This window comes from Pipistrellus hanaki, assembly GCF_964339955.1.
Source record: "Pipistrellus hanaki genome assembly, chromosome: 3".
NCBI classification, from domain to species: domain Eukaryota; kingdom Metazoa; phylum Chordata; class Mammalia; order Chiroptera; family Vespertilionidae; genus Pipistrellus; species Pipistrellus hanaki.
In genome coordinates, this window is record NC_140505.1 from 135,593,949 (window position 1) to 135,606,028 (window position 12,080).

General features: G+C 34.5%; 1 protein-coding gene across 4 annotated transcripts in view; it reads right to left on the reverse strand.

Moving 5' to 3' along the window:
• The window catches only part of MON2 (MON2 homolog, regulator of endosome-to-Golgi trafficking), a 98,990-nt gene that overhangs the window by 27,742 nt on the left and 59,168 nt on the right, over positions 1 to 12,080 (reverse strand). For all 4 annotated transcript variants that reach the window (XM_084877550.1, XM_084877548.1, XM_084877547.1 and 1 more), the window contains 5 exons: positions 11,836 to 12,011; positions 9,422 to 9,584; positions 7,729 to 8,022; positions 4,585 to 4,783; positions 219 to 847 (listed from right to left, as the gene is read on the reverse strand). In XM_084877550.1, the coding sequence (XP_084733676.1) occupies positions 219 to 847; positions 4,585 to 4,783; positions 7,729 to 8,022; positions 9,422 to 9,584; positions 11,836 to 12,011 (1,461 nt within the window). The remainder of the gene's footprint in view (positions 1 to 218; positions 848 to 4,584; positions 4,784 to 7,728; positions 8,023 to 9,421; positions 9,585 to 11,835; positions 12,012 to 12,080) is intronic.

Genomic DNA, 12,080 nt, shown 5'->3' on the forward strand with positions numbered 1-12,080 from the left:
GAATAGAAACAATATGCAGGCAGTTTCTTAACGACTCTCAAAACAAACCTGAATTACCAGAAAGCGACCCGTTTTTAAAATAACTAGATCTTTACAATCCTGAACTTATCCCAAAGTATTTATACATAACAATCTTAACGATCTAGAATTACCAAAAAATACACAGCAAAGTAAAAATATATGCAATTTTGCTTAGACAGCCATTAAAATTCTATTACCTTTTGGAGAACATCTAAAGCTGTAAGTACAGCTTCCTGTAAACTTGTCAAAACTGCTTCAGTATAAGATGGAAGAATGAAAGGAGATGCATCTGAACTTATTGGGACTGAAACAGCACTGTGCAATATGACCCCTAATTTTTGCAAGTCATCCATGCTGAAACCAGTTTTTATGTGTTGGTAGAGAGCTGGAAATATCTGGATTAAAGCTGTAAGAAAAGGCTGGCTGGGAATAAAAGTCAGTTTATCAAAAGTAATAGGAGGCTTAGTGCTTTCAGATCCAATTCTATACCAGGTATTCCATGCAGCCCACCAGAGATTCAAATCTTCAAGCTCATCAGTAACTATGGGTGGCTCAGAGCTACTGTATCTTCCAAGTCTTTCTCCAATGGAATCTGTTCTTACAAATGGCCTGCTCAGGCCAGGGCCTGATATTGACCCTAGAAGGACAGACACAGGTACATTAACTGCAGGCGGTGTCTCAGGCTTATCTGAGTCTCTGACAGGGGACACAATCTGTAAAATTTCCTGGAAGCTTTTCAGTGCAGCCAGAGATACTTCATTGTTTTTGCTGAGTGCTGCTGATTGTATATGGTCAAGAAGAACATCCCATGCTCTTGAAAAGTCTCCTATATTAAGAAGAAAAAAAAATATATATCACCATAAAAGTGAACAAATGTTCTCTACTAAACACTTTAAAATCTATTTGCTTTCTTTTTCGGCTTAAATTCCTATGGAACTAGGAAAAAACTGCTTAGGTTATTAACAATGTGAATTAAAACCATTACAACCTGAAAATCCAGAAAACTGTTTTTCAGATACAGGAACAAAGAGCACCAAGAAGAGGTTAGATAATGGGTATATCAAACAATGTTTTGGTCTTAAAAATAAAACTCTATTAACGTAAGTATTGATGTTTATACTATATCCTAGTACTTTTGCCAAAGGAGAAAAGAAAAAATCTTAATAAGGTAAAAACAAAAGCTTTTTAGTAACATCTTCAGTCTATCTATCTGCCTTTATTAATGATTAAGATGTTATCATTCTTAAATATATTGGAAAAGTTATAAGCTATAACAATATGAAACATTATTTTATAGTTCTAAATGTTTAAACTGTCATATTCCATTAAAGTGTAGTTTTCATATTTAAATAATTTATAGTTATACAACTTTTTTTTAAAAAAGTTTTTCTTGATTTTGAGATAGAAAGGGAGAGTGAAAGAGAAACACCAATGTAATAGTGAAACATCAATCGACTGCCTCCTGTATGACCTCACCCCCCCACAGGGGTCAAGCCCACAACTGGGGTATGTGCCCTGACTGGAAATCAAACCAGCACCCTTTCAGTGCATAAGGTGACGCCCAACCAACAGAGCCACATTGGCCAGGGCAGTTGTATAACTTTCTTAAACATTTTCCACCCATAATAGTTAGTTACCAGGACAAAATGAATAGACTGTCTTTTCATAATAAGTATAAATTTGTTTCCCTCACATGAAAATGAGTCAGCAAGGCATGAGCTGAATGGTAGTTGCTGGTTTCCACTGGTCAATCTCTTGCTCTACTACTATGACCAACTAAACATATAATCAACACAGGTGTAATTTGTTTCTATGAAGTCCAGCAAAATGACCTTATTCTTTTTCTTTTTCTTTTTAATATATTTTATTGATGTTTTACAGAGAGGAAGGGAGAGAGATAGAGAGTTAGAAACAACGATGAGAGAAAATCATCGATCAGCTGCCTCCTGTACACCTCCTACTGGGGATGTGCCCGCAACCAAGATACATGCCCTTGACCGGAATCGAATCTGGGACCTTTCAGTCTGCAGGCTGATGCTCTATCCACTGAGTCAAACCAGTTTTGGCAAAAAATGTCCTTATTCTTAGCAATCTGGCCCAATGGTTTGTTAACAAATATTTTTACTTTAAGAGCTGCTTTGTTACCTACATACTTGCACTTAAATAATGCAAAAATCAGAGGAATTGACATTTTTCAAAGAAGGATAACATAAATAGTTTATAAAACATATATAAATAATCGAAGTTTTTAGCCTTGGAAAGGCTATAAACGACTTGATTTTAAGTTATTTTTAAAAATGTTTTTCAATTACAGTTGACATTAAATATTATTTCATATTAGTTTCAGATGTATAGCATAGTAGTTAGACACATAGAATTTACAAAGAGATCCCCCCATAATTCTAGCACCCACCTGGCACCATACTTGATTTTTTTTTTTTTTTTTTTAGCAAGCATTCAATTAATAGGGAAAGCTAGAAGCAGATCTGGTATGAAACAATAAGTACCACTCTGCCTATATAGGACAAACTAACATCTTCCCAGTTTTGTGCCTCTTTTCTATTCTCTTTTTTTTAACTTAAAAATTAAGGTATAATTTTTACATACAATAAAAAACAGATTTTCTTCAGTAAACTATTCAAAGAGCTTTGACAAATTATGTTTAAAAACTATCAAAATAGCCCTAACTGGTTTGGCTCAGTGGATAGAGCATCGGCCTGCAGACTGAAAGGTCCCAGGTTCGATTCTGTTCAAGGGCATATACCTTGGTGTGGGCACATCCTCAGTAGGAGGTGTGCAGGAGGCAGCTGATCGATGTTTCTATCTCATCGATGTTTCTAACTCTCTGTCTCTCTCCCTTCCTCTCTGTAAAAAAATCAATAAAATATATTTTTAAATAAATAAATAAATAAATAAAAACTATCAAAATAGCTAAACAAAAGCAATTTCTCTATTATATACTCTATATCTAAAAAAGTTCTTTTTCTGAAAGAGTAGGACAATTATTTACACGTTTATGTTAAAAATATGAACTTAATTCTAAATAAAAAACATTTGTAGTCTTCAAATGGTAAAAAATTATCAAAGCAAGACAAAACTAGTCTTCGTTTCTAAAAATCTAAATCTATATTAGTTCTTAGCTTTGAAATTAAAGTAACTATTATAGAGGTATTAAAAATGATGCTTATTTTGTCAAAACTCAGCAAATATACAGTTAAAATTGATACATTTCATTGTACATGTTTTACATAAGTTTTCAATATATATATATATATATATATATATATATATATATATATATATGTTAATCCTAAAATGCAAAATGAAGCACCATGTTATTTTTGAAAAATAAATGTGCACAAAGACCACCACACAAAAAAAGCCTACAGAAAAGATAAGCTTATACTTCAACAAAAACAGGGGGGGAAAAAGTAAAATAATAAACTAAAAAATAAAACATGTATAGCATGCTCAATTACATACAAAAGTATTTCTGTTCACTTTTTCTATCAACCCTATCACTCCCACCAAAATTGAAGGTACTATAATCTACACTGGGGGGTTTTAATCTCAGTACTATGGGCATTTTTGGTTAGATATTCTTTGTGTGCATCGTTGCCTCTACTCCCCTGATTCCAGCAGCACTTGTCCCTCACCAGTGGTGACAACCAAAAATATCTCCAGACATTGCCAAATGTCTTGGAGGGTAAAGGGGGAGGGTAAAATTGGCCCTGGTTGAGAACTACTGATCTGTACCAATAGCTTCCTAACCTAACCAGTCTAATAGTGTCCTGCCTTCCTTCCTTGCTGCCATTTCATACCACCCACAGTGACCTTTTAGAACTGCATATCTGATCATGTCACAATATGAATTAAAACCTTTTAGTAGTTTTTCACTGCTGTTGGATGAAGTTCTAACTTATGAACATGACCTCCAGAGTTTTGCATGGTTTGGCCTTTCTCTACCCTACAAGTTCATCTGGAATCACACTTTCATTCCAAATCTTCAAACATGCTAAGGTCCTCAACATCTCCCACCCAATTTTCTTCAATCTCGTCTACATGTTCTCTCTGCCTATAAAGCCCTTCAACTGTCATTTTACCCCCACCTAATGAAATATCATATCCTTGGAATCTCAGATAAAATAATGCTTTCTTAGGGAAGACTATGTGGACCTCACTGGCCTGGTTAAATACCCATTACAAGCTCATAATGCACCATTCCTTTGTGGCATTTACAATTGTAGAAATTTTGCATTTTTAATGTAGTTATACTTCTTCCTCATGCCCATGACAGCAAGGATGGTGTATATTTTGCTCATTATATTCCCTTGATGCTAGCCCCTAGTAGGTAATACTTATTTTTTCAATGAAAACTGCATATGCACAAACTGCACATTAACACAAAGATTGGCAGTTAAGATTATTCTTTGGAAGTAGCATTGTATATGAATTTCAAAAAAATCTTTTATATTTTCCAAATTTTCTTTATCATAAAGTATCTGTATCACCAGGAAAAGAAAAAAGAAAAAAAAGCGCGTGCGCACACACACACACACACACCTAAAGGTTGCAGTAAATATCTTCTAGTGTTGAAGATTCTTGCTACTCCGGCTAATGTTAAAACCCATGTCTCAGCCCACTGCTTCTCTGCTGTGTCCCTTGAATGATGAATGAGAATATTGCCACCTCCGGATTCAATCTTTTCTTTGTCTGCAGTGGTAGAAGACTCTCGAACTCGGTCCAATAGATGAAAGAGAACCTGAATATTTATAAAAATACACACAAAAAGTATTGATAATATAGATTAGGAATTATTACAAAAATTATATCTGACAATCCAATCAATCCCTCTATAGTAGAAGAAATTGAACACTAGAAGTATTCTTAAAAGTCATGGAATATGAAAAATTAAATTAGAAAGAACAACATCTAAGACTGTTGGGTTGAAGTGTTAGTGGAGCATCTATGGGGTAATGTATAAGAAAAGAACAAAACTAATAAGAAGGGTCCAGGCAAAAAATGTAATTATAGGAGACATTTAGATAGGAGCTTATAACTGATACTTCAGGATTAGATGAAGATATGTGGAAAAATGAAACAGGAAATGGTTTCAGGACTTGGAAAATGTTTATATTTAAAGGGTAGATTCAGAGGAAGGAATAAGAAAATAAAATTAAAATTGAATAGAGAACCAGAAGCATGCTATGATACAAACCAAGAAATTTCATGGAGAAACTAATCAATAAGGTTAAATGCTACAAAAAAAATGAGGATAAGGAATGAGCTTAGGGCAAAAAAAAAAAAACTTGGCAATTAGAAGGCTACCTGTAGCCTGTGAAAAATTTCGTAGTTCTCAAAATATGGTCTCAAAATAAGTAGCATCAGCATCACCCAGGAGTGTCATACATATGCAATTTCTCAGGTCCCAGGACAAGGGTAAAAAGTAAAACTCTAGAGCAGGGGTGGGGAAAGCCTGGACCATAGGCAGTATAAGGCCTGAAAAATCATTTGATCTGGCCCTGCCAAGGCAACAACAGAAGATTGGAGTAGAAATTCAATAAACCTAGGCGTTTTTATCATAACAACATACATTTATACTAAGTGCATTCTATCAAGCAAATGACATTGTAAGTATCCAAATGCGCCTTGGCAGAACAAAGGTTCCGCTCTAGAGGATAGAGTGGTGGCTCTGCAAGCCATGCTTTAGTAAATCCTCCAGGTGATTCTGTTACTGGCTGAACTTTAAGAGACTCTGAAGTAGAATGATCTGGAAATCAAATTACAAGGGATAAGGGAGTGCAGGGAAGGTGAGGAAGAAATAAATCCCGGAGAATTAAGCAGCAAGATTAATAATGAAGCTGTGAAAGGAAAATAGCTATCAGAGAAAATATCAAGTTTGCTTTTAAAAACAGTAACAAAAACTTAAGCATGTTTCTGATCTAAGGAGTCAGGGGATAAAGTTGAGAACGAAGACACAAGGGCTTTTAGCTGTTTTTATTAGGAAACGTACATTATTAATTTTTAAAGAAGACACTGAGTTCTCTTTATTAAGTTGAAAACATTGTTAAATACAATTAAGGTTTACTATGCTGCCTATTGTCAAATTTACTGATCTCAAAAATTCACAAACCAGTAAAAGGATTATAAATAGAAATTTATTAAAATGAAACAGATGGAACAAAAAAAAAGAGCCTAGCTGTCGGCTGTAAGAAAGTTTTTAAAAGGGGATAAAAAAGAAAACTATATTTAATGAACAAACATAGAATTTACCAATTGAAGGTTACTTTTGTTAGATGATTCTGTAAGTAAATTTCAGTTTTTGATATTCTTTTATTCATAAAATTTTCATTTGATTATACTATATTTGAATTATGTATAATGGTTTAGCAATTCCTATTTTTACCACTTGGGAAAATGCGGAAAAAAGGAAGGGCAAAGGCAGAAATCAGAGACAGAGATAAGAGGTGAAGACAAAAATAAATAAATAAAAGGTTTTAAATATTTAATCTGTTTTATGTAAAGTGCAATTTAAAATATGACAAAGTTAACATTTTTGGTTTTGTCAAATGCTCAGATGCAAGGAGTCAAGACAGTCTCTTCAGTAAGTTGTGTTGGGAAAATTAGACAGATATGTGCAAAAAAATGAAACTAGACCACCACTTACACCATTCACAAAAATAAACTCAAAATGGATAAAGGACGTATATGTAAGACGGGAAATCATAAAAATCTTAGAAGAATCCATAGGCAGCAACCCAGCCTGACTGGCATGGCTCAGTGCTTGAGGGTCGACCTATAAACCAGCAGGTCCCAGGTTCGATTCCTGGTCAGGGCACATGCCATTTGACCCAGTGATCCCACTTCTAGGAAAATATCCCAAGAAACTGGAAACACCAACCAGAAAGGATATATGCATCCCTATGTTCATAACAGCACAATTTACAATAACTAAGATTTGGAAACAGCCTAAGTGCCCATCAGCATTAGAAAACTGTGGTACATCTACACAATGGAATACCATACTGCTGTAAAAAGGAAAGAACTCTTACCATTCACAACAGCATGAATGGACCTGGAAAGCATTACACTAAGCAAAATAAGCCAGTCATAGAAAGAAAAATATCACATGATCTCACTCATTTGCAGAATATAGTAACAAAAATAGATTCAGAGACAGAAAAGCATTGAACAGACCATCAGTCCTCAGAGGGAAGGCAGGGGTGGGGTATTAAGAGATCACCCAAAGGACTTGTATACATGCATACAAGCATAACCAATGGAAACAGACTCTAGGGGAATGAGGGCATGTGCTGGGGGGTGGGAATGTCCCAGGAGAGGTCAATGGGGAAAAAAGAGAAAGATGTAATACTAGAAACAATAAATAAATAAATAAATAAATAAATAAATAAATACATGCTACCCAAATTAGATGACATAAGGAATAGAAGATTAAAGAGAAAGATGTAATACTTTAAACAATAAACAAACAAACAAACAAACAAATAATGCTACCCAAATTAGATGAAACAAGGAATAGAAGATTAAAGTGAAGGGATCTAATATAAGAACCAATTTTCCCTCCAGCCCTTGCATCTTCACTGACCTTCAAAAAAAAAAAAAAAAAGTAAACAGGAAAAAAGTTTAATCGAAAAAGTATATGCATGTTTCAATTAAAAGGTGATAACTCAAGCTAGTTTACAATACCTTCCAAATAACAGTGTGCCATGTTGAATGCTGTAATAAGGTCCCATGTGCACCAATTGTTGAAAACAGAGTCTGCCCTGCACTCTTCCTGACAGCAGGTCGGGGGTCCACACATAGTTCACCCAATTTCGCATAAAGACACAACCAAAGGCAATCAAATGGTGGTGCAGGGTGGAATGGCCGATTTAAAACCACTCCTTTCTCTTCCGCCTGCTTTTGCTGTGCTGCCTCTTCTTTATTTAATTCTTTTTCAATAATTTCCCCTCTTTGGAAAAAATAATCTGAAATATTCCACTGAAAAGCAAAGTAAAAATATATCACTTTATGCATAGATTTATTTTAAAGACATGTATAAATATGCATAGTTGTTTTACTTTTTAGAATAAAACGTCTAAAAATTACTTCAGAAATCTAGAAGAAGGGATTTAATGAAAACATCTCTTCCTCTGTCAAGTGTTTTTATCTGATTTCAGGAGAATATGGGGGAGATATATTTTGCTAACATTAATATTTTTTATAAATTTATTATGAACAATTTTAAGAACACAGAAAAATAGGGAGAATATATCAATATGTTGATATACCCATCACCTAGATATAACAATTAATATTTTATTTTTATTTTATATCTATTTTATAATCTCTACTAGAAAAAAAGGCTTTAAAAACATAAACCAAAAACCATTATTATTCTAACAAAATTATTAACAATTCCTTACTATCACTGAATAATATTTTATAATTTTATACAAGAGCAATTACTATTTCCAAACATAACTTATGACTTCATTCGCAACCACAGCAAGGAATGTAAATTAATGAGAATGATATCAATGGTAAAAATGTAGAGTCCAATATCTGTGAACATAAATATAAAATAAAGTAATATCTAGCAGAAATAAACACTGAATTAATAAACTACTATTTGAGAGCAATTATATACATAGAGAACATGCCTATGTTTTCCCCCATGGTTATATGTTTAATAGCAAAATACTAAGTTAGCTAGCTTGTGAGGGGTATTTTTAAATATGACTTTTAAAATTCTGAGTTATAATATACATTTAAGAGTCCAAATAACTGCCTTTAAATAAATTTATATTGGTAACAGCTCTCTACATGTTTACTTTGTGTAATATTTAACAATAGCCTAACTTAGATTTTATTACTTTTATATTCAAAATAAGTAAAACGAGGCTCAGAAGATCAATAATTTAACAATTAACAAGGAGAAGACAGAATTAAAATATATGTCCAGCAGCCTGGGCTTTTGCACTATCATGTGCAATCTCCTTACAGCTGACAAAGCAGCACTGACAAGCTATAGGACTCTGTAAATGGTGAAGCCTTTTATGGAAGTTTTACTTACTAAATAAGTAGTATATCAAAATGTTGCTTCCAAAATAATAATCAATAAACCCTTACATGAGAGTCAACTGACTCTTTCTCTTGTATGTACTATTACCAGTTCATTAAATCCTCTCAAGAAAACCATGTAAAAAAACAAATTTCAGTTCCATATATCAAAATTATTCCAAATAGTCTGCTATTAGTGAATTATTTAAATTGTGTCACTTAATCCTTTATGCAACATACGTTGGGTATCAGAGTCATTTATATGACTCCTATAAAGCCAAGTATTTGCTTACCATTCACTCTCTAGGTTATATTATTAAAAGGCAATGATACATACCAATAAACCTATTGAAGTTAAACTAATATTAAGTTCTTGATTATGAAGTCCAAAGCTACCTGCAACATCTACAACTATCTGCAGGCAACTACAAGGCATTGTTGGTAGAAAATCTGTCACAACCAACTGAAGACACTGAAATGCAGTTCGTATCAAGGATTCTCTGAAATCACAAATAGTAAGAAGTTTATATTCATGCATTTAAACAAAATGTAAGGGAAAATACATTTCTTATGGTAATTTACACCATAAAAATTTTATTTTAAAGTTTGAACAAGAAAATCTTTTCTAATATAGATAAGCTAGAACTTCAACATTTTACAGAGATTTTTAAATATGCTTATTTAAAATAATTAATAAAAAAACTTTACAGATATAGAAATAAAACTGTACACTAGCAAAAGGAAAGAAAAATATGTATAAATGCCGTATTATTTTTATTTTGCACTAACTAGCCCAACAAAACTTAAGACATTAAATGAGAAAGGAAATTGCTTAGAGCTAACCTCCAAACATTATATTCCTAATATCTAACATGATGCCTAGCACATATAAATACACATAATGAAATACTCACTGAATGAAAATTAGTTCTTTATTCTTTTATATCTATATCTTATTTTTAAATTCTATATCTATAAAAGAAAAGACTAATTTTGAATTTCATATAAAGAGAATATGAAGTATTTGATTTTTTAAGATAAATTCTGGTGGCAAAAAATAATAATGAAAATGAATTACAATAGCTAATACAGAGTGTTTACTAAGTCAAGCACTTTGTAGGAGTTTTACATGAATTAACTCATTTCACTCATATAACAACATCCTATTTTGTAACTACATTATAGGGTGGAAGAAGAAACTTCAGCTTCATTTAAGCAATAGCTGATATCTTTTCACTTTAATCATCTCAATATTTTGTAGGACTTAAGGAAATTTATAACTATAAATAAAATTTTAAAATAAGATTTCCATAATATTCTCAAGCATCTCAATCATGTAAAACTCCTAAATTAGTTATCAAAACAAGGTATTACAAATCCTGCTGCAGAATTACACACAAATACATACAAATTTCTGCTCTCTCCACTGCAATGTCCTACCTTAGGTTAAACAAATCCATACATTTACTCTAAATGTGCTCTTTCTTCTATATTCCTTCTCTCTATGTATAAAAGCCTAAGCAACGGGTTAACCATTTGCTATGATGCGCACCCACCACCAGGGGGCAGACACTCAATGCAGGAGCTGTCCCGGGGTGGTCAGTGTGCTCCCATAGCAGGAGTGCTGCTCAGCTGACCGACAGGCGCCAGATGCTGGGCTCATGGCTGGCACTGCTGCTTCAGTGGTGCCAGCCTCTCCCACAGCCACTCCCTCCGAGTGCCCCTCCCCCATCCAGACTGGGACTGGGATCAGGACTGACTGGGCATGAGCTGTAGCCGCTCCTTGGTCCTGGGTGCGCCGGTGTTGGCGTTGCCCTAGGACGGGCGCTCAAAGACCTCAGCAGAGTGGCAGCGAGCCTTCCAAACTGTGGCGGCAGGCACAGCGAAGCCAAGATATGTGGGAGCCACGCAGCGCCTGGCCGGGCTCAGTCTCCTCCCTGGCTGCCTGCCACTTTGCACACTACTACATCCCTTGGGGGATGTTGGACTGCTGATTTCAGTCTGATCCCTGCAGGTCATGCTGAGAGACCCTGCCGGTGCACAAATCCATGCACCAGGCCTCTAGTTTAGTTATATACCTTATGGTAATTTGGACTACTATCCACTAAGCAAAGCCAGAAATCTGCGAATTATTCCTGTTTCCTAAAACCCTTTCCCCCTAAAAGTTAATCCTACCTAATAAAAGTGTAATATGCAAATTAACCATCACTCCGCTATACCACAAGCCAAGCCCACCAGCTGATCAGAGTGAGTATGCAAATTAACCCCAACCAAGATGGCTGTGGCCACAGAGAGCAGTTGAGAGGCTTGGTTTCCCCGGCAATAGAGGAAGCCAAGCTTTCCACATACCCTGGCCAGCCTAGGCCTCCACTCAAGGATACAAAGTTTTAATTATAGAAGATAAGTCCCAAGAAAAATGGCATAAATGTAAATTTACTTCTTACCAAGTATTTAACAAAAGAAAGCCCAATCTTTGGGTGTGCTATAAAGTTTGTTAGATATTATAAGTAAGAACACATATCCTTGTATAAATGTCAAATAAACAGCAATTTTCCCATTCTTACAAAACAAAAATGAACCCTAATAATTCGCTGTAGCCTCTTGAGGGTAGAGTTAAAAAAAACTGTAGAACTTGAACTTAAGCAGGAAGGGTATACTAATATATAAAAAATTACCACTACTATAAGATTTTAGGATGGATTCCCTTATTTTCTCTATTACTTTTTTTTAATGTTAATTTGAAACACTTACCCTTGATCATTTCTGATTGCTCCCATGACTCCAAGCACTAATGGCCATCCAGGTCCAAGACTATCTCCCTGGCTCTGCAAAATTTGCAACACACATTCTAGTTGCTTGAGTCGGATATCTGGATGGTTAATACTGGACATCTCCTTTAATGGGTTCAACAAAAGCAACTGCAGCCGCTGAAAAGAGGGCAATAAAGTAATTAGGACAAGAAGCCCAAAAAAACAGAAAGGCTCTGCTGAGGCTTT